Here is a 22,357-nt window from a genome sequence, read left to right as displayed (position 1 = left end):
TTTGAGCTTTGAAAGGTTCCAAATACCTAGTCAATACAAAAATATTTAATGTATAGAAGGTGACCTAGAATAATACTTACAGATCAAAAAAACTTGAACTGAGCCTGTGTTATAGCATGCATTAAGCAGTACGTTTAAAATCAGGAAGCCATTGGTATTACAAAAATCTGTGATCATTCATGGATATTTATGGAGCCTTCTATGGATCTAAATCTATAAAAGCTCTTTCAGGAACCTTCTTGTGGATGATTTTTTGGGTACCAAAAATGGTTGCCTATGACATTGCCCTGAAGAATCACTCTGGCACCTTTATTTATGTGCTGTAGAAATAACTGTTATTGGTGTTTGTTACACTCATCTTTAATAATACTTTATACATGAATTTTGTTTTATCTTATTATGGAAAAAAATTTTAAAAGTTCCTAATTTTATTTTTATTTTCACAAAGTTTATTTTTAAATTTTCTTCAGCAGTTCTTTGTTTAAGTGATGTGAAATATATGTTACATGACCATTTTTGATGTCAGTAGTAGTGATGGTATAAATATGGCAGTGGTTCTGTGATGTCGTATCCCCCTGTTGGATAAAGAATCTAACAAATCCTTAGTGTAGTTAGCTTCAAATCAAGTAGGCAGATGCTAGATTGCATTTTGGTTTTGAACTAATGTTTTAATTACTATTCTATTTTGTTTGCCCAGTTCCTGGGGTTACAGAATTTGACTGTGATTTATCTTAATAGCTGGCAGCCCTCAAACACTGTGCTTTGCTGGCTGGCAAACCCACTCCTTCCCCAGTGCAGAGTGTGATCTCTCTTGAACTTGCATTTCACAGTAATCTGTACCTCAATTACATCTACTGCATAAAATTACATTATAATAAACCCAACAGTTTTTAGTTCTCGGAGATTCACAAACAAATCTGTGAATTTTCATAAATAAATAAATAATAAATTTAGCAGGTTGCATAGCCAATACACATCTATATCCTAAGACTTCATATACTCTTTTTACCAAATGAATTTACACAGCTTCTCCTCTTCTGACTATCTTACAGATTGTGGCGTTCGACCTTTTCTGCAAAGCCGCATTGTAGGAGGGCATGATGCGGAACCTGGAGAATGGCCCTGGCAGGTGAGCCTTCATTTCCATCAGCGTGGACATATCTGCGGGGCATCGCTAATCAGTCACAACTGGCTCATATCTGCAGCTCACTGTTTCCAGGACACTGCACTGAACAGGTGTGTGCAAAGGCGACCTCTACTGTAAAAGACAGACAACTGAATTAGTGAAGACTCTTTCACATCCTTCTTTCTGGAATTTTAAAATATTTGTAATTTTACAAAAAAAAAAATCTCATCACAACCCTCATGCCCTCAGTTAATTCATGTAAGGAAGGCAGAAGGTAAAATTGTTCTACTCACTAATAATTGCACTGGACACCTGTGACAAGCTGCATGCATGTTGATTAGCACATGTAAGTAAGACTTTCTCTGTACATGTGACGACACTATAAACCTATAATGTACTGTTATATCATTTATTCTCAGCATGAGTTTGTGCTTGAATGATATTTAAGTTACTCATTAATATAAGAATTAAAAATGATAGATTTTATTTTCCATAGTGACAATTCTGTTCACCATATTAACAAATTTGAAGAATTCTATATACTTCATCATCTGGTCCTCTGTATATGGATGTATTGCATTTTCTGCTGACACTTTTTTATCCTGCTCCAAGCATTTCTTTTTAAATTTTTTGCACCTATTCATTTTCCCCTTTCTTACAGTCTTTGTATCAAATTTTTGTTTTCATTACCTGTAACTGCACTTCTCTGCTTGTAGAATATGAAGTACATCAGCTATTTTTAATAAGCCCTTTTTTTACCAAATTCCTGTGTGCCATTTAGGATCTCATTTATGATTATAAAGTTTCTAAGATACTAGTGCCCTTTTATTTTTTTGTTACTTCTCAGTGTATTTTTATTAATACTTTACATGTTATTCTCCTTACATACCGTGTAAACAGAGCTCTCAGCTACACTGTAAATATGTTGCACATTTTAACAGTACATACCATTAAAAATAAATTACAAAATTTGAGGGTGGAGAAAGCTGGTTGTCATGCAGAGGTGCAAACAGATAAAAGCTTCTCTGTATTAAAGTGTTTCCTATATTGTTTTCATATCCTGAGGGAATGAAGGGCAATTGGATTAGTGTAATGATAGTAGTTTGTATTGTATCGGGCACACAGCAGGGAATATACAAAGAAGTGCTGAAAGATTTTATTTCTGTTGCAGACTAGGCTTGTGTACAGTATATTCATCAATTTGTGTTGATGTCCAGGGGCCTCATGCATAACGGCGTGTGTAGAATTTGCACTATAACATGACATAAGCACAAAAGCCGAAATGTGCTTATGAACAGAAAAATCCAGATGCAGGAATCTGTACGCACTCCAACTTTCACGTTCTTCCGCTACATAAATCCTGGTCAGCCTGAAAAGTAACGCCCGTGCATGCGCGTGCTGTCACGCCCCAATTCCTCCCAGAATTACGCCTCTATGAATATGCAAATCAATATAAATAGCCCTTAAGCTCAGCATTCTGTGAAAAGACAATGGGAAAAGCATGGGGAAAAATATAAGAATTTCAGGGAATGCCAAGTGGAGGCAAAGGAAAAATAATCTATTTGTTGATTTAAACCGTGGTATAATCAACAAAAGGAAGTTGATCGAGTGACATAGCGTGTTGGAGAAACTCGAAAGGCTCAAGTTCACAAAGTCGCACAGTGCCTAAAATAAAAAAGAAGTCACATATCAAAGTCGCCGTGAAAAGGCGAGTTGTAGCCCACTGTCTGAGTGTCATATGAAAGCTTATTAGGGTACAGACAAAAAAATAGGCACACAGTGGGAAAAAAGCACGAAATGTCAACTTTAATCTCGAAATTTCCACTTTAATCACGTAGTTTATTTTGTCATTAAAGTAGAACATCATAAACTTCATCTTAAAATCATTTAATTTACTAGTTTTTCAAATCCCATCGTAACTAAAGTAGCACGTTAAATGCTTTGTTTTGTATTTGATCTTTAATGTGCTCTATGTGTGTGAATCACTACGTGCTTCCGTTCTTTCTCTTTCTCCGACAGAACACAGAATCCATTACATTCGTGATATTACAGCTCTCTGAATAATTAAAATACTGAGATGTATACGTGATATCATTTTCATGATGATTGGAATGAAAGCATGTTATTAAACATGGGAACACGATGGCGTAGTGATTGTTTATGTCTCACACAAGATGCTGCTGCGTCATGTGCGACCCTCGATGAAATAATTTATTGTAGCAGTACTGTCTCTTTCAAACGTACTAACCTCCAATTCCTGTCCTTATTTTTCTTTCTCCAAATACCCAATCACCACACAATCAGCTCAGTAATAGACGTTAAGCCATCTGTAAGCTTACAACGACGATTCTTCAAAACTTTTAAGGAACATTGAAATATCTTCATAGTATGTGTTTAATTATTCTATCCATCTATCCTTCCAGTGTCGCGCCAGCCTCAGCAAATAAACAGCTTGAGGCAGGAACAATACGTGAACTTGCTAGCGCTTCGGCACCGTGTCCTCACATGTTTAATTATTAACAATACAGATTATTTAAATGAAGTTAGTTTTATCTGTATAATATAATCAACTTATTTTGCTGCATTTCATCTTAAAAATGATATTGTCATCATATGTAAATACGCGCTTTATAAAGTGGCACAGGTTGTGCAATATTATAACTGTAGTGCAAGTTTACAGTGGGGTGATTGTATTTATAAGTATAAACAGTTCTACAAGGAGCAATTGATTGGGTGCGTTTATAGTTCTTGGGATTAAACTGTTACTGAACCGCGAGGTCCTTACAGGAAAGGCTTTGAAATGTTTTGCTGTGGCTGAGGCAGCGTGTGCTCGATGCTGTATACCGATAATTCTCTTTCCGATCATCTGCTGCTTTAATTCCCCACTCAGATACAGTGATATAAATACTCCGAGTCGTGCAGTGAGAGTAATATGGAAAAAGATGATCCTCTGTGGCAACCCTTAAAGGGAGCAGCTGAAAGAAGAAAAAGAAGAAGAAAAAGTTGGTGCAGTGAGAGTAACAACGCTAAAGCAGTTATGGTATTTGGAATACTATGGCTATTCCCTGGACCATTATATTGTTACAAATTAATTACAATCAGATGTATTACACTAATAAACAATATGCGGTTAGTTTCAGTGTATTTATAAAGCCGCGTCAGGAATGTGGATCTAAGAAATAAAGGGTAACCACACAGGAACAGTAGCACTGCTTTGACGCTGGGTGCCACCATTCTGCAAAACCGAGCTCAGAACTTGCGTTCGACAGGGTATGAGGTACCCTGGAAATGTGCGTGGCTTTACGCCAAGTTTAGGTTTTATACATCGTGATTTGAACGTGAAAACGTTCTTACGCAACATTTCTGTGCTCATGCACCGTTTATACATGAGGCCCCAGGTCTTTATAGCTTGTATATTTACCGCTCAGTAATAAGATTAAAAATTACGTAGTGCCATGCCCCCTTCTGCTGTAGATCCTTGTAGAGTCACCCTTTGGATACGTGGATGTTTTGAATTCCAAATAAATGAAGTTATGGTTAAGTCTAACTTCATAAAAAAGGATTTGTTAATGTATATGGGGATGCTTTGAAATAGGAAGAGCAGCTTGGGAAGGATGGTCATCTTAACAATGTTGATTCTCCCTGCTAATGTAGGGTGTAGGGTAGACCATCTATTCATGTCTTGTTTGATTTTTTCCATGCAGACAGCAAAATGTTGGTGGATCAGGGTCAGGTTCATCATTGCACATCTGTTCAAGTACATGTTTGCACAATGCAACACACTTTCAGTGGGCTATGGAGCAGCACATTAATAGAGTGGAAATGCATTCTATTTACATAAGCAAATTCATTCTCCGATGCCACCTTTATAGTTTAGCGATTGCACAGGGAGTCACAACAGATATATTCTCTGCTCTTTGCATGGCTATTTAAGGTGATTCACTATCTTTAAAAGAACTGCTTGCCTTTTGCCACACTAGCTGGAAAAAGCACCTGTAACTGATGTAATGCCAGCTCATTCTTTTGGTGATTTCATCCCTGGCTAGTGTAACTTGTCCAATGCAGTTGCAATAGCAATGTGCGTTCAGCTACCCGCTCCAATTTTATTGTTGTGAATTGCACTTTCATGTTTCACATTTCAACCACCGTGTAAGGAAATCTTATATGTCTGGATGACAAGCAGATATTACCATCCTATACACCTGGCATGGTGCGACTTGGTGATGTTTGTGGAATATTCGATCAGTCAGCAAGTTCACGTTGAAAAGCTCCTATGGTTAAAACCCCAAGAATGGGCAGAACTTACAAAGGAGCTAGGATTTAGGACCTTTATATCCCTATTGTTTTTCTTTGTATCTCGGTTTATATCATTTATGGCCCCCCCACACACACACCGAGGTCGATCCTTACCTTCAGCTTGGAGACTGCGTTTCGGTCTACCCTGCTCTCCATAGGTGGAGTTGCGAGTCCAGTAGGAGATTATGTGTCAGAATTGCAGGGGGTATTAAAGTGTGTAGCATATTCTGAGGGAGAGTTGAACCACCAGGTTGTTGATGGTTGAAAGCAGTTAGTGGTATAAAATTAGTAGATGCACAGAAGAAAGCAGATAAAGAGGAAATGTAACAGAAAATCCTTCCCATAGCTAACCAAACCAAAACACTTTCATTTCTTTCCCTTTCCCCCTTCAGAGTCGGCACACATACTGTATATTCATGTTGCAGTAGTAGAATTAGAAATTAAGTAGTGGCATGACCCACTTGTGTTTTAGATCTTTGTAATATTTGTATAATAACATTATATGTAATTCAGAATACAGGTGTATCAAACTTTTTAAATAATTTATTAATATCTTTTTAAATAATTTATTAATATACATAAGAATACTTACAAATGTATTAAAAAAAACTAAACTTTGAGATGATGTTAGTTTTTGATGATGTTAATTAACTAACTTAATGGAATATTTCAACCAAAAATGATATTTTTTTATATGTAACTTACCCCAGGTAGTTTGTTGTGTTGGCCAAGAAAAAAAATTAATGTCATGTTTTCCTGGAGAATGAAAATAATAAAGTTTCTAATACAATAGGCATCTATACTACAATAACAAAAACATCTATGAAAAAAATCTCATCTTGCTTGTGCCACATAATTCAATGTCACAACATCCCAAACACTTGTATTTGTACTAAAATATAAACAATCTATAGTAATTCAAGGATTTAATCCTTGAGCATGTATTATTGACATCCTTTCTGAACTAAACTTCCAACTATTGGTTAGACGCAGGCATATCATGATTACACGCTATAAAACAAACACATTCTTTAATAGAATTATGCATTATTCCATAACCCATGTAATATCTGAATATGTGAAATATTTTGCATTTATTATTTTCAAGTTGTTATTTTCAATATGAGGAGGTGACTACTTTTCCAAGCTGCCACTGGACATAAGTTTTTTTTATTAATGAGACTCTTGTTAACTTTTTTTATCTGTTTATTGTAAACTATAATTATTTATTTCAGATACTCTTGGTCACCACTTTGGACTGCAATAATCGGGACACGATCTCAGCAATTGACTGATTCTAAACCAGTCATGAGAAAAATTAACCATATCATTGCTCATGAACGGTATAATGATGTCTCCCTGGACTATGACATAGCTTTGCTGAAGCTTGATTCTCCTGTGGTGTATAATAATTATATCCAGTCAATATGCCTTCCTTCAGCAACACACATTTTCCCTGTTGGCCAAAGCTGTTTTATCACAGGCTGGGGAATACTGAAAGAAGATGGTAAGACTGAATTATTGGCTTAACCTCTTTAACTGTAGGTTTTATGCCAAAAATTATCTTATGATAACATTTAACAAAAAAATAATGGAAGATTTCCTTGTTTATTTATAGTAAAGTATATTCTGCTCACTAGAATAATAGTTACCACTCAGACATATTAGGTGTCAATTTTACTTCTTGCAGATTGGCTCCAGGTCTAGAACAGACTGATTATAATACATCCAACAGTTAAGCAACTTCGGCTAGATTTTTCCAAACTCAGCTATGATGCACCACTATGGCTGCCAACTTTTTAATTACACATATTGACTATCAGTTCAACACTTAATCATTCCTAGCTGCTGTTGACCTGACAGAATATGATTGAAAATTAAAATCACATTTAATCACTTAAGAAAGAATTTGGCTTTATGTATAAATGTGGTGCTCAATTATATGCATCTTATGAGTATATATAATACACTTATTATATTATACCATTAGTACCTCTAATAGTACAGAACAAAAAAAAAAAAAATGATGCTGCAGTACAACCATGTTAACATTAGACACTACAGATCAATAGCCTGCAATAACCTTAATTGTATAATTTCTAGTGTTTCTGTTCTATTTTTGTTTTTTCTATTCTATATTATATTGTTTTAATTATAAAATTATTTTAATATTATGTATATTATATTTCTGGCCACTCCATGCAGATAACACATTCATTATTACAAACAGCCTGCTTCTTCTAAAAGCAAATCATGACTACATCTAATATAGTATGTTTGGCAAATAAACATGGCCAAGAGGTTTAGTTCTTTGACCAAACATTGCAATGAGCAAAATGTATGATCTAAGTGACCCTTATTATAAACTATAGTAAGTACAAACAATCAAAACACAAAGTTTAGTGCAGTAAACAAAAAATATACTGAGAGTGAATGTGTTTTTAGGTGAAAAAATCTTGCTAAGAGAGGATAGAGTAGAATAACCATGCATGTTCAAACTAAATGAAGGCCACAAATACTATGAAACAGTAGTTTGCAGAAGGTCATTTGTGAATACACAACATGTTAGAATTGGAAGGAGAAGTGCTACAGCAGCAGAAGTCTGTAAGTTAGTAGCAAAAACTGAGATTCGTCAGATGGTAGTGTCGGAACTGAGCAGAATCAATACTCACTTTTTTCAAATCTAAATTGAAGTAGTCTTGACACACATTAAAATGTCATTTGAATACCAATGCATACTTAGGTGTTTTTGATGATTACATGAACCCCTATCTGGTCAGAGTTTATTCAAATGTATAATTCTAGCAAGATAATGGACTTTGTCCTAAAGTACACATTACACATTAATATTGATTTCAGATTAACCAAATGGCCCACAAAGAATTTATTCCAAAAGTGTTTTTTTGTGATGAGGTGGAACAAATGGGTTGTGCAGCATGAAAATGGTGGCAAACAAATGTGCAGGAACTCTATGATTCTGTCAAGATGGTATCCACCAAAATATTTCTATCACCATGTTGAAGCCATACTTTAAAGAAGTCAAACAGTCTTAAGACAGTTGTACTTTATGAAGTGCCATTAACTCACACCGTGACCTCAACCAAGGAATATCATGGAGAGGCAGGACAAAATCTTTGAGTATCCTAAACACAGTTGATATTAACAGTTGGAGGAGGCAGTGAAAAAAGTATTACTTTTTGTTCTTTCCAACTTTGTGGCTGATGTTGCTATAGTGATTTTAAAAAGCCACAAGGGTATATAAAACTGCACTGGAAATACTGAGATCCCTGTATGGGAGTGTGTTGGCTAACGTGCCTCGTCAGGCTTCTTGACTGGCTATCCTGAGGTGATGATCCTTATTGAGAGTGTGTACCAGTTACTGACTGGGTCACACTTCTTACTTTCTTGAAGAAGCACTGACATTTACATTACTTATTTGGCTGGTGCTTTATCCAAGGCAACTTACAACATTTCTTTTTCCAACTGAAGCACATGCAGGTGAAATGACTTGCACGTGGTTACAAAGTGTCAGTACCAGGATTTGAATCCACAGCCTCAGGGTTTGAAGCCCAAAGCCTTAATCATTACACCGGACTACCTTCCTTGCCATCCAATACCTGAATCTCAGATTCAGGAGGAGCAATGTTTCCTCTTTACAAGTCCTCTTTACATGTAAGGGCTGAGCAGCTATCCCAAGGGAAACAATTCAAGTACCTAGTTCACAAGTGAGAATACAGTGGCAGGAGTTTTAAAACATTTGTACCAAGATCGTTGTGATTAAGCAAGAAATAAGTCATGGAGGAAGCAGTTAACAGAGGTTCCTGTGTAGGTTGGCTGGGCTCAGTCTCCTTGACAAGGAGAAAAGCTTGGCAATATGGATGGAATAAGAAGAATAAGAACCGTATTGAAATAAGCCAATGTCCTATGATAAATATACCAGGCAATGGTCACTGGTAGAGGACAGACTGGAGGGATTATATCTTTTAATTGTCTTAAGAGTGTCTGGTTAGTCCCCAAGAAATGTAGGAGAAAACTACTGGGAATAAGAAGGCCTGGTTGGTTCACCTTGATGTGTCATCAAAAAAAGATGAATGAAAATGGAGATGATGCTGCTGATGATAAACTTACCATAGAAATACACTCTTGTGTTCAGTGATAAAATCAGAGTCAGACTTTAAATGAATGGTCTGTTTTTCCTGTTGGATTGGAGAACACAGGTTGCTAATTTCACAAATTAGTCTTTTAGTAGTAGTTTAAGATTATGCTTTGTTAAAAGAAACCCAACATAAGCATGAACACCTATGAAACTGAAGATTATGGACAGTTAAAACCTGAGAAACAGATAAGGTCATCACCTTAGCATGACGGTAATTGCCTTTAGAAGCACTGAGAATAGAATACAAAGAGTAGGACTTCTGTATTACAGAGACTTCACATGAGACAGATAACCTCTGACATGATCTAAAAATATTCAGTTATTTTTAATTCCTGTGAGTTTGAGATTACCGGTAGTATATTTAATGCTATATAAAATACTTATTTCCCATTCAAGATTAAAAACCCTACCAATTATTTGACAAAATGAAGGTGTCTGAACCAAAGAAGAACCAAACTCATAAACAATAATGTCTAGGATAGCACCAAAATAGACCTTTCACGAATATTAGATACACTTTATCCCTGGCCATTTCAAGTTGTTTTTTCTCATTGATTTTATGTTCTCCTTTTATGCACTAGAATACGGTCCCTTTCCAGGCACTTGATTTTTTCATTCTTTTGGCCCTATCTCCAGATTTATAATTTAATTTTAAATGACTAAGTGAATGCTCAAATGAAGTGAATCTTGCGTTACCTCCAGACGCAGCAAAGCCTAGCTTGCCTCATGTTTATTTTTAAAATATGTCAGTACGCATGTAGCATAGCGATTGTGCAGTCCAACATGTGCAGAATACAGTATAAAAATGCAAAATCAAGTGGAGCACGCACACACATTGCACAGATATATAATTAAAAATACATAGATTATGGAAAAAATGGGTCCTGAGAGAATAATGATGAAAAGCAGTAATAAATGGGAGTAGAAAATGAACGCAAACAGACACAAAAGAAAAGTAAAAGAATTAATCAAGCACAATTTCCTAACAGGCAGAAGGCATTCTGGCTGGTGTGTCTTATGATGGACAAGACATATGCCCAGAGATGTACCAGTACAATATCCATGGATGTAGATACAGTATGATGTATACTTGTGTTTAACGGGAATAGTTTTTTTTACAAGGCTCTGATCTTGCCTTCTAATTCTGATCTGCATTCTCACAATGGCACTAGTGGGTTGCTGAATCTCATTAGATGTCAACTTACTATCCATCTTCACAGTTCTGCTTTGTTTCTACATATTTACAGTAAGCACCTATTGCTGAAATCATTACTCATCTTGACTAATTGCAACTTTGGGTTTGTTCATTATTCATAGTTAATCCAATGTATTCTGTATATTTCAACACAACAGTCCTCTCTGTACATACTGCAAGTTGAGAGGAAAGTGATATTGTAATGACTACCTATGTGCATATTTTCATTTTTATGTGCTTTTTTTAGGAGCACTTCCATTATTACTACAAAAAGCAGAAGTGAAAATCATCAACCAGACAGTGTGCAATATGTACTTGGGAAAATCCCTGAGTGCAAGGATGCTTTGTGCTGGCTATCTTAATGGTGGAATTGATGCCTGCCAGGTATGATTTTATTCCAGTTAAACAAATATTTTTTAGTTGATAAGACTCATGAAAATGTGCTATATAGCAGAAAAGTCCTAGTGACAAATTTTAAGAGTGAAATTTCAATGCCGACACATCACATTAGTCACTTGTTTGTGGTCAGTATTGTAGATTGGGTGGATATGTTCAGTATTACTAAAAGTACTTTTAAAGTTAAACAGCCACATGGATTATTGTGTAACTTCTCTGGCACAAAATATGTCATTGGAAAAGTCATATTCATAAAACAGCTTTGCAGCAGACAGGCATTTATCAGTCATAGAAAGGAGTCTACACATGCAGTAGATAATGCAGTTTAACATTAAACCTTTCTCTTTGTGTATTTCTGATTTTTATAAATGTCAAGAGCTGATTCCCCTACATTTAAAAAAAAAACTGTCACGCAGTGCTGGCACATTATTATAAGTACACTTCTAAGTAAGTCTAAAAAACAGAACTTTGTTTAATTAGTGAAGTAAATGGATCAATGGATCAATACCTTAATTCACAGAGCCATTTTTCCTGACAAAACGTGAGTATGACTGTTTGACATACCCTTTCTTTTACACAATAACCTCTCTTATCACTCTATCTTTAAGCTAGGATCTTGCTCCTCAGTAGTTTAATAGCCCAGCTCAACATTTGGCTTGTCTAAATAGTATAAAGGAGTTAAAAACCTTCTGGGGGTGATTGAAGTTTTACTCATGACCACTGTGTGTGGGTTCTTACCAGGAAGCTTAAACTAATATTATTCCTGTGACTCACCATCCATCTATTGAACAGCTCACTTTTTCTCTTTATTTTTTATTACAAAATAACAAAATCTTCTGAAATTTCCAAATGCATTGTCACATCCTTAGGTGCATGGACACATTATGATGCATAAATCTAATGGACTACAATCTACTTTTGACAAGAGGCAGTGCTTCCCAAGACTTGTTGAATTCTATAAAAATCTTCTGTTTGGGGTGACTTAGATATGGGGAGTTTAAGTTTCTTTTTTTAGAAACCTCCCATGTCTAGCACGAGGCTAATAGCAATCTAATAGTTCTGGGTTTTCTTTCATGCCGTATCAGCACTGATCTTGAACAGCTGATGGTCCTGCTGTACAACATTCTCCGGTCATAGCCAGATTAATTTTAGTGTCACTATTGTGACGCAGAAGGCTGACTAGAAATGGTGAAACTTTGGAATTATTTTCATAAGTTCAAGTTCAAGATTTTATATGTTCCACAAGACCAGAAAATGTGCAAAAAGGGAACGGGAAAGAAAACACGAAAATGTAAAGCAAGACAGTGCTAAATTCACAAAGTCCAGCCAATACTTATGTAAAATAGTCAATCAAATATTATAGCTAAAAATAAATAATTATGTGTATAAAGACTGGCTTGTTATGTGCATGTTACAGATAGTTTAGCATTTTTATTGCCTGTGGAAAGAAGCTATTGCACATTCTGGCTGTTCTTGGTTTTATGGAGCAATATCTCTTACAAGATGGCAAGAGATCAAATAGTTCATGAGTAATGTCAGCATGTGAGGAGTTTCTTACAATGCAGAAGGCTTTCTTCTTGCATCTGTCCTTTAAAATGTCCACAATAAAGGGGAGAGAGACCCTGATAACCCTCAAAGCCATCCTCACCACATGAGTCTTCCTGTCAGACACACTGCATTTTCCGAACCAGGACGTGATACGGCTCGTCAGGACACTCTCAGTAGTGCCCCAGTAGAAGGTGGTGAGGATGGGAGGAAGGATTCTCACTTGCTTAAGCCTCCTAAGGAAGTCAAGGAGAGAGCCTCAATGATGTAGACATCTAAGAATTTTGTGCTGCTGGCCATCTCTACAGGAAAGCCATTGATGCACAGTGGGGGATGTTGTTCTGAAGTCCACAATCAACCCTTTTGTCGTATTGATATTAAAGGATGGATTGTTGTCCCCATGCCAGTGCAGTTAGTGACTAACTGTTCTACCTGTGTTCTGTAAGATGTTTCATCTTCATTACTGATAATTCCTACTACTGTTGTATCATCAGACAACTTAATGAGTTGATTTGTTCTAGATTTGGCAGGACAGTCATGTGTTAGCAGAGTAAAGAGCAATGGACTGAGCACATAGCCCTCAGGGGTCCACGTGCTCAGAAGGATCGTGTGCAGTACCTTAGTGCCAGCAGGTACTGTCTGTTGTCTTTCTGACAAGAAGTCCAAGATTGAGTTATTAAGTGAGGTGTTCAATCCGAGCATAGAAAGCTTTACTATTAGCTTCTTTGGGATGATTACATTACAAGCTGAATCGAAGTCAATAAATAAAATCCTGGTATAGCTGTTCTTTCTCCAGGTGGAATAGTATGGTGTGTAGGACAAGTGTGATCACTTCATCTGTGGACTGAGTGGCATGATACGCAAACTGTAAGGGGTCCAGTGCAGGTTGGGGGTTAGCTTTAATGTGACCCATGACTAGTTGTTCCAGTCATTTTATTATGATGGAGGTCAGTGCCACAGGCCAGTAGTCATTGAGGCAGGTTACACTTGTTTTCTTGGGCGCATTAATGATGGTGGCAGTCTTTAACTGTGTAGGTAGGAGAGAGCAATGATATTAAAGATGTCTGTAAAAACACCTTCTAACTCAGCAGCACACCCAACCAGGTACGTTATCAGGATGTGGATTGACAGTGCTCCTCACATCAGCTGTACTTAGTCTAAGCACTTGCTCATATCATGTGAGTGTTATTCTTTCCCGGTGTTTAATTCAGTACCTCAGTCCTGTCATAGAACTCATTCAGCCTTTCAGGGAGGGAGTCATCAATGACCTCTACCTGTATGTGGCCTGAATCCCCTGCCATATGCACCTTGTGTCTCTGGAGTCACAAAATTTTCCAGTTTTTCCTGTAAACTCCAGCCTAGCCTTCTTGATGGATCGGAATAGGTCAGTTCTTGCCAGCCTGATGGATACTTTATCCCCCAATCTGAAAACAACATCCCTGATTCTCAACCTTCTCCAGACCTCTGCTGTCATCCACTGCTACTGGTTCGCCCGAGTTGTGAAGGATTTGATGACTGTGACATCACCCATGCATTTCTGTATATAGCCAAGAACAGAATCAGTGTGCTCCTTGACATCTGTGTGAAAATCGTCATATGTGGCAACTCCGCTGAACATGCTCCAATCACTGCATACAAAACAGTCCTAAAGTACTGAGGTTGCACCCTCTGGCCAGACTCTAATTTGCTGTCTTACAGCCTTATTGCATTTCAGTACTGCTTTGTATGCTGGAAGAAGCATAGCAGAAATGTGATCCGAATCTCCAACATGTGGTCAAGGGGCTGCTTTGTAAAACTCTATGACATTTGTGTACACCAAGTCCAGCATGTTAGTTCCTCTAGTTGGAAAGTAGACGTACTGATGCAATTTAGGCAGAAAAGGTTTTTAAATTTGCATGATTGAAATCTTCAGCAACCATAATAAAACTGTCTGGATGAGCACTCTCTAGCTCACTGATGGCACTGTAGAGCTGCCATAGGGCCTCCTGGGTGCTAACACTGGGAGGAATGTACACACCCACCATCTGAATGGCAGTGAATTCCCATGGCTGGTAAAAAACGCTGGCACTTCACAATCAAATATTCCACCAGATGTAAACAGTGAGTTGTAACAATTTCACTGTTACTTATTATTATTATGTGAATTTCCCCTTGGGATTAATAAAGTATCTATCTATCTATCTATCTATCTATCTATCTATCTATCTATCTATCTATCTATCTATCTACTGCGCCACGCATTGTTGATATACACAAACATAGTCCTCCACCTCTGGTCTTACCGGAGCTCTCTGCATTCCTATCGGTGTAAAGGGATGTTAGCCAGTCCACCTGGATTGCTATGTCAGCGATGTTGTTATGGAGCCAGGTGTCAGTCAAAACAACAACACAGCAGTCTCTCACTTCATACTGCATATGTACCTGCAGCCATAGATATTCCAGCTGATCCAGGCAATAATAAAGTGGTTTTATGTTATTTTGCTGCTACTTCACAGCTAACTTTTGGGAATTTGCAAATGTATCACCATTTCAGAGCTCATGCTGCAAAGTCTGCAAAAAGTATTCACCCCTTCGAAGTTTTTATTATTATACAACATTGAATCAGAATGTACCGGGTGTCCCAAAAAGAATATCAGAGTTTTAAAGAGCTGTAGCTTGGTGGCCATTCAACGGAGACTGCAGAGCAACCTAGTGGCGTCTTGAGGAATTAATCTAGTTTCATATCGTTGCCGGTAGATGGTGCTAGTGCTTATCAAAAAGCTAACAGTGTGTTGTTTCGATTAGTTACGTTTGCAGTTATGGCTGTGCCACAACAAAAAGATTTTCGCATTTGCGAATTCACCACAACTCAATCGGTTGTTACTGTGCAGCGGGCATTTCGTCAAAAATATGGGACTGACCCTCCGAATGACAATAACATCCGTCGATGGTACCAGCAATTTTGGGATACTGGGTGTATCTGCAAAGGTAAAACCACCGGGCAACCTCGAACTTTTTCCTCTGCTGAGAATGTCGCCCGAGTGCAAACTGCGTTCACTCTGAGCCCATTGAAATCAGTTCGATGAGCAAGTCATGAGTTACAGATACCAAAGTCAAGTGTATGGAGAATTCTCCGACGCCGGTTGGTTATGGAACTGTATCGTCTGTAGTTGGTTTAGACCCTTAGACGAGGGGATAAGACATGTCGAGTTGAGTTTTCAACTTTCGTCCAGCAAAATTTGAAGACCAATGAAGATTTTTGTTCCTTGATTATCTTCAGTGATGAGGCCACGTTTCACATTAGTGGGAAGGTAAATCGTCATAATGTACAAATTTGGGGTGAAGAAAACCCTCATGCAGTTATCGAACACTCCCCCAAGACTAACGTTTTTTTTGCGCGATTTCCAAGTCGAAAGTTTACGGGCCTTACTTTATTGAAGGAACCACAGTAACAAGGGCTGTGTATCTGTAAATGCTGCAATATTGGCTGTTTCCTCAATTAGAAGATCAAGAACCAGCCAATTTCATTTTTCAACAGGATCGGGCACCACCTCACTGGTCTCTTCCAGTGCAGCATTTCCTAAATGAGACCTATCCCCAACGTTGGATAGGAAGATCTGGGAATCAAGATTTGTCACTGCACCATTGGCCTCCTAGATCCCCAGATATCATCCCGTGTGACTTTTTCCTTTGAGGATACGTCAAAGGACTAGTGTTCCAACCACCAATGCCTGCAACTTTGGACAAAATGAAGTTGAATATAATGGCTACTATTCAGAGCGTCAATCCCGATATGTTAGAGAGAGTTTGGCAGGAATTTGAATACTGCCTCGATATTGTTACAGTTACTCATGGGGGGCACATAGAACATTTATAGACAATGTGGGAAACGTGAATATAACTGTTTTTGTATATGCTTGTATAATTCAATAAATATAGCTCTTTGAAACTCCAATATTCTATTTTTATATACGAAATGAAACTAGATTAATTCCTCAAGACGCCACTAGGTTGCTCTGAAAACTCTGATATTCTTTTTGGGACACCCTGTATTTAATTTATCTTTTTTGACATTGATCAACAGAAACAGATTCTAATATCAAAGAGAAAGCAGTTGTCTGCAAAATAATGACTAATATAAAACACAAAAATAATTGATCATCTAAGTATTCACCCCTTTCAAGTCAGTATTTCAGAGGTATTCCTCTGGAAGCCATGATAGCCTTAAGTCTGAGTGTACAGGTTTCTCTCAGCGTTGCACATCTGGTCACTGCAGTTTTTGCATGGAGAACATGAGTAAACAGCTTTTTTCAAATCCATCCACAAATTCTCATTTGGATTAGAATATGGACTCTGACATAGCAACTCTAGAACATTAACAACCAACCACCAACCATTTTCTAACCCGCTGAATCCGAATACAGGGTCACGGGGGTCTGCTGGAGCCAATCCCAGCCAACACAGGGCACAAGGCAGGAACCAATCCTGGGCAGGGTGCCAACCCACCGCAGAGAACATTAACATTGTTGTTTTAATCTATTGTTGTGTAGCTTTGGCTTTATTCTTGGAGTTGTTACATTGCTGGAAAACACATCTCCCAGGGTGTAGGTTTCTTGCAGACTGCATCAGGTTTTCCTCTAAGATCGCCCTGAATTTGTCTCCATTCAATTTACCCTCTTGCCTTCCAGAGCCTATTGCAGAGAAACATCCTCACAGCATAATGCTGCCACCACCATGTTTCACAATCAGAATGATGTGTTTTTGATAATGTGCAGTGTTCAAAATGGCACTTAATGTGATTGCCAAAAAGCTCAATTTTGCCTCACCAGACCATTCTTTCAGATGACGTCAGAGTCTCCCATGTGCTGTCTGGCAAACTCTAGCCAAGATGCAATGAGTGTTTGTTTCAGCAGTGGCTTTTCTTTGCTACTCTCCCAGAAAGCTGTGACTAGTAAAGCACCCGGGGAACAGTTGTTGTCTGCTATAGTCTGTAACCTTCACAGAGTTATCTTAGGTTACTTAGCAGCCTCCCTAACTAGTCTTTTGTGGACAGCTTGCTCTAGGCAGGTTTACAGCTTTGCCATACTCACTTTTTTTCTTAATGATTGATTTAATTGGACTTCAGGGGATATTCAGCGACTTGGATATTTTATTATCTCCATCCCCTGACTGGTACTGTTCAATAATAATAATAACTTCAGTTATATAGCACCTTATCATACATTTACATGCAACTCAAGGTGCTTTCCACAGAATAATCAACACAAACAAAGATATACAACATTTACTTGAATTAACATTAAATACTGTAACTTCTAAGAAATGTAAGTATACTAAATACAAAATCAACCAGGTATTGTTAAGCAAAATGTAACTACTAAAGTGCAAAACAAACCTTCACTCTTATCAGAAAAAAGTTTTTCTAATTCAAATATTTATACATTAAGGATGACGAAAGGACAACCAGATCTCATTAATATATACTGTATAGGAATACTGTATACAGTATACTCGTATATCTACATTTTACCTAGGCACATGTATATGGCAACCCATTGAGTAGAAAGATTGTGATGTTATTAAAGTTAATGAAAATATACAAAAGCAAATAAAACAGCCCATTGCAGTTTCAGTTTGTTTAGGATGTAGATCATCATTTTCACAGAGTTGCCTTTCCAGATTAGATGCATCTGTACAGCAATGAAATAATCCCCAGACAGTTGATCTCCAGTGAACTAATACTGTGACTTCTATGACCAGTTGGCTGCACCAGCGATGATTTAAGTGTGTCATATTTAAGAGAGTGAATACTTATGCAATCAACTATTTTATGTTTATATTTGAAATTAACTTAACTTTGCTTTGCAGAGATGTTTTCACTTTGACATTAGTAAGTCTTTATCTATTGATCAGTGTCAAAACACAAGTCCTCTCTGATTCAGTGTTGTACACCAATAATAAAGTATATTGTGACGGCCAGTCGAATAAGACATACAGGAGCCGCTTTTCCAGGCGAGCTTTCCAAATGCCAACTGACTTTTTATTTGATATGTTGTGATATAAACAATGCCTTACCACTGCCAGTTGTCTGGGTCACAGGGACACCTCCAACAATAATAAAAACAAGTTGCCTTCGTCCTGTCAGCTCTTTAACCAGTCGCTCCCTTCTCAACCTGATCCTACCAACTCCAATGCTTCTCCTCACCAGCTATACACTACTTCTTTTGCCCGGACAAACTCTCAATTAACCCTGACCCCGGTCACTCAGCTCTGTCTAGGGACATGTCCAGAGCCCTCACAAAGTGCATTCCCCCAAGACATCACCCCAACCCTGCTTCCACTCCCTACACTTCACAACATGAAAACTTCCAAAGTGGTGGGGGGTACTTTTTATAGGCACTGTATAAAGACCGAATCCAGCAATATCTCTGCATAGGAAGCACCACACACGTTGCTGTTGTGCATACACATAAAAAAATAAACGTTATAAAGGACAGGTGGCAGAGCAGGAACTGTGTGCAGTAATTAAAATAAGAAATTTAACAAATGGGAGGAGACTATTTAGTCTATCGAGTTCACTTGTTTAGCTAATAGATTAGCTAATTAGAGGAGTTATCATAGACTGTCTGTTAATGTGACTTTCCTCCAGGTGCTCTGGTTTCTTCTCAGAGTCCAAGGACATAAAGGCTAGGTGGACTAGCAGTGCTAAATTGGCCCTCGTGTATGTATGTGTGTGTGTGTGTCTGTGTCCTCACCCTGTGATGGACCGGCACCCTTTCCAAGGATTGTTCCTACCGTGCAACCAATGCTTCCTAGGATACGTTCCTGCTTCCCTGCAGCCCTTCCCAGGATAAAATGGTTTTAGAAAATGGATGGCTGTTCTGTACTACTGAGCAGTTATGTGTTGTGTTGTCAACATACATTCTCTCCTCTCCATTCATGTACTGTATGTTAGCCATAAGGACTTGACAGTATACCCTGTAATTGCACCACTATGGGCATTAATCACCCTACTTAAAAAATTTGAAAATTAGTGTAATTTATAGCAACTTTAACAACTTAAGAAAACATAACTACTTCTTTGAAGAACATTTAAATTGATTAACAGCTCAGTTGCAAATGTTTAGCATTTACAAATTTCTAAACTATCCAGTCCATTTGTTAAAATGGCTGATGTAACATCTAAATAACTATTGGGTGATCCTTGTTTGTCGTGCTCCTTAGCTAATATTGTTTTTCTTGAATTACAGGGAGATTCTGGAGGACCTCTAGTTTGTGAAGAACCCTCTGGACGGTGGTTTCTTGCTGGAATTGTCAGCTGGGGAGAAGGCTGTGCTCGATGGCACCGACCTGGAGTTTATACCAGATTAACCAAATTCCAAGAATGGATAAAGCAAACCACAGAAATCTGAGCAATGTGCAATACAATTGATTTTTCTCATCATATGCAGAACAGAAACACCCGTTTCAGAAAGTCCCGTTCACTGAAGTTTTAGCATTTTTTTTTTGCATTTTTACTTGCCTGTACAGCCTGAAGTGTGTGGGTGGCAATATGAGTGCACATCTGGTGGAATTCTAACTTGTTTATGGCTTGCAATACAAACAGTATAAAGTGAAGTGAACTCCTCAAATAACAAAGCCCATAGTGAGTAACATTTAGTAGCAAGTTTAATATGATTCTGAATAATAAAAAAAGAGATACATTTACTTACCACTGTAACACAGCTACACAAAAACAAAAGAAATTTGTTTTTTTCCAGGAAGAAAATAATTTGATGCTGAATTGTCTTGGTTTTGGTGGTGATATGTATTATGAGCTATTCACTTTAAAATTGATTTCGCTTATGGTACATTTTTCTAAGCCAAGATATAGATGGGAATATGGGTTTCTATTTCTCAGGAACCTTTTTATGTTTCTAGGAAAGCGTGATTATTTATTGTGTGGGTTTGTGATATTAGTTTGTTCTGCAGAGGAGTGCCACCAGGTTATGATTACTGTTACCTGGACACTGCTCCCAGTTTCGAAAAGAATGTGGTTTTAGACATCTTACATCATCAACGAGAGACTGTGATGTCTCAGTCAGGGATCCTTCCCTAACTGGGGTTCATATTCATGTTTTGTGTTGTAGCACTGCCACATAAATTTATGTTTCTGGTTTGTCTTTTGTCTCTCTATGTGAATCCTGTTTCTCTCTGAGCACACTGTAGCATAAGATGGGCAGGTTCGATAGGGAGGACCTTTGTGAGTAATGGGGCTGTCCTTGTGATTTCAGGGAGTGCCATGGAAACGGACGCACTATTGAAAAGGAGCGCGAAAAGGCAGTAAGAGCTTTATGGCGGAGGGTAGAGACGTGACCTGTCTAAGGCCAAGATAAAGATTGTTTCTCGTGGAGCACCTAAAGTCCAGTGCAATTTGGGGAGATATGATAATCTGATAAAGAGGCTAAATTGAGTTGACGTTGTGGGATATTTTAGGGGTACATGATTTTTTGACATTTGTTTACTGTATATGTTGGGAGAGGGTGGGTGGTTTTCGGAATCGGTTTATGTATGGGGAGTTTGTGGGATTGTAGAATAAATATTAATTTAATTTTTTTTTTGCTGCATCTTTTCTCTGGATCATTTTTTGTGAAAATTACTTTCATTAGTGGATGTCATTTTCGGCGCCATGAAAAGGGGTCTGAAGACAGTTTGGGGTTGACCTGCAATCAGTAGTTAAATTTTCACTATAAATTTAGTGAAGCGTAGCGATTACGATCGCTACAGTGTCTCTTTTGCTCATTTTTTGATTCTTCTACTTATTTTGATTATCTACATCATTCTGTATTTTTGCTTGTCTATGTATATCAGTTGCCTTTTCTACCTTCCATGTGTTTTGTGGGTAGTCCCCAACTTGTCAATCACCACCAGGAACTGCCCTCTTCCCTATAAATCTGGAGGGTCTTCCCCACTTAGACAGTTCCTAGCTCTTCATTCTGTATGTGCTCTGGTGTTTATGATTTCTTGGCCCTTTTTCTGTGGATTTTTGACCTTGTCTTGGATTTCGGTTTCACCCCTTGCTCACCTAGGATCGTGCTTTCTGGCAATTCCCTTTTGCTTACGGAGCTTCATGTATTTACAGTACAGAGCATTTTGTGAAATATACCTTTTTATATTATAAAGATTCAACGCTTGCCCTTTTTAGTAGTTACTGTTTGACAGTGAAACCCTCCCTGTATTGGGCATTATTAGAAGTGTTTGGGACTGTGTGCTCTGGAATTCTTTAGTGCTTGGGACTCCCAGTCCATAACAGAAATAAACACAATCAAACATGCTGCAAATTTCTTTCTTGAATTTTTGGGTTTTGATCTTACTGTTTTCCCTTTGACTTTGATTACTGATTAGCAATTAGGCTTGGTGCAAAAGTTTCATCTTCTAGGTTTCAACTTGTTTCTGGTTTTCACTCTCTCCTGGTCTTCTTTCAGCTATCAGGGAGGTTAAAAATCATGTGGAGGCTAAAAGGTTCTATAGGACCCTTTACATGAGCTTAGAAAAAGGAGTTAAAAGCCAAAGGCCATATGATTGAGACAACAAGGGATTACTGTACTCTTGTGGCAGTTCCAAGTCAGACCAGTGTACCTGCCTACATCAAACAGTTCTTACTAAGCTCAAATACATATCGTGG

The 22,357-nt window shown here is 37.8% G+C and overlaps 1 protein-coding gene across 1 annotated transcript in view; it reads left to right on the top strand.

Annotated features, from left to right (window-relative positions):
* Nucleotides 1–21,997, top strand: part of LOC120524493 (suppressor of tumorigenicity 14 protein homolog) — a 129,144-nt gene extending 107,147 nt beyond the window's left edge. The window contains exons 17-20 of the mRNA XM_039746328.1: nucleotides 1,053–1,236; nucleotides 6,658–6,929; nucleotides 11,021–11,157; nucleotides 19,944–21,997. Coding sequence (XP_039602262.1) covers nucleotides 1,053–1,236; nucleotides 6,658–6,929; nucleotides 11,021–11,157; nucleotides 19,944–20,105 — 755 coding nt within the window. The 3' untranslated portion in view covers nucleotides 20,106–21,997. The remainder of the gene's footprint in view (nucleotides 1–1,052; nucleotides 1,237–6,657; nucleotides 6,930–11,020; nucleotides 11,158–19,943) is intronic.
* The last annotated feature ends 360 nt before the right edge of the window (nucleotides 21,998–22,357 follow it).

The sequence above is a fragment of the Polypterus senegalus genome, chromosome 2 (genome assembly GCF_016835505.1).
Source record: "Polypterus senegalus isolate Bchr_013 chromosome 2, ASM1683550v1, whole genome shotgun sequence".
Lineage (NCBI taxonomy): Eukaryota > Metazoa > Chordata > Cladistia > Polypteriformes > Polypteridae > Polypterus > Polypterus senegalus.
Note: the sequence above shows the minus strand (reverse complement) of the source record. Positions and strands in the feature narration are given on the sequence as shown.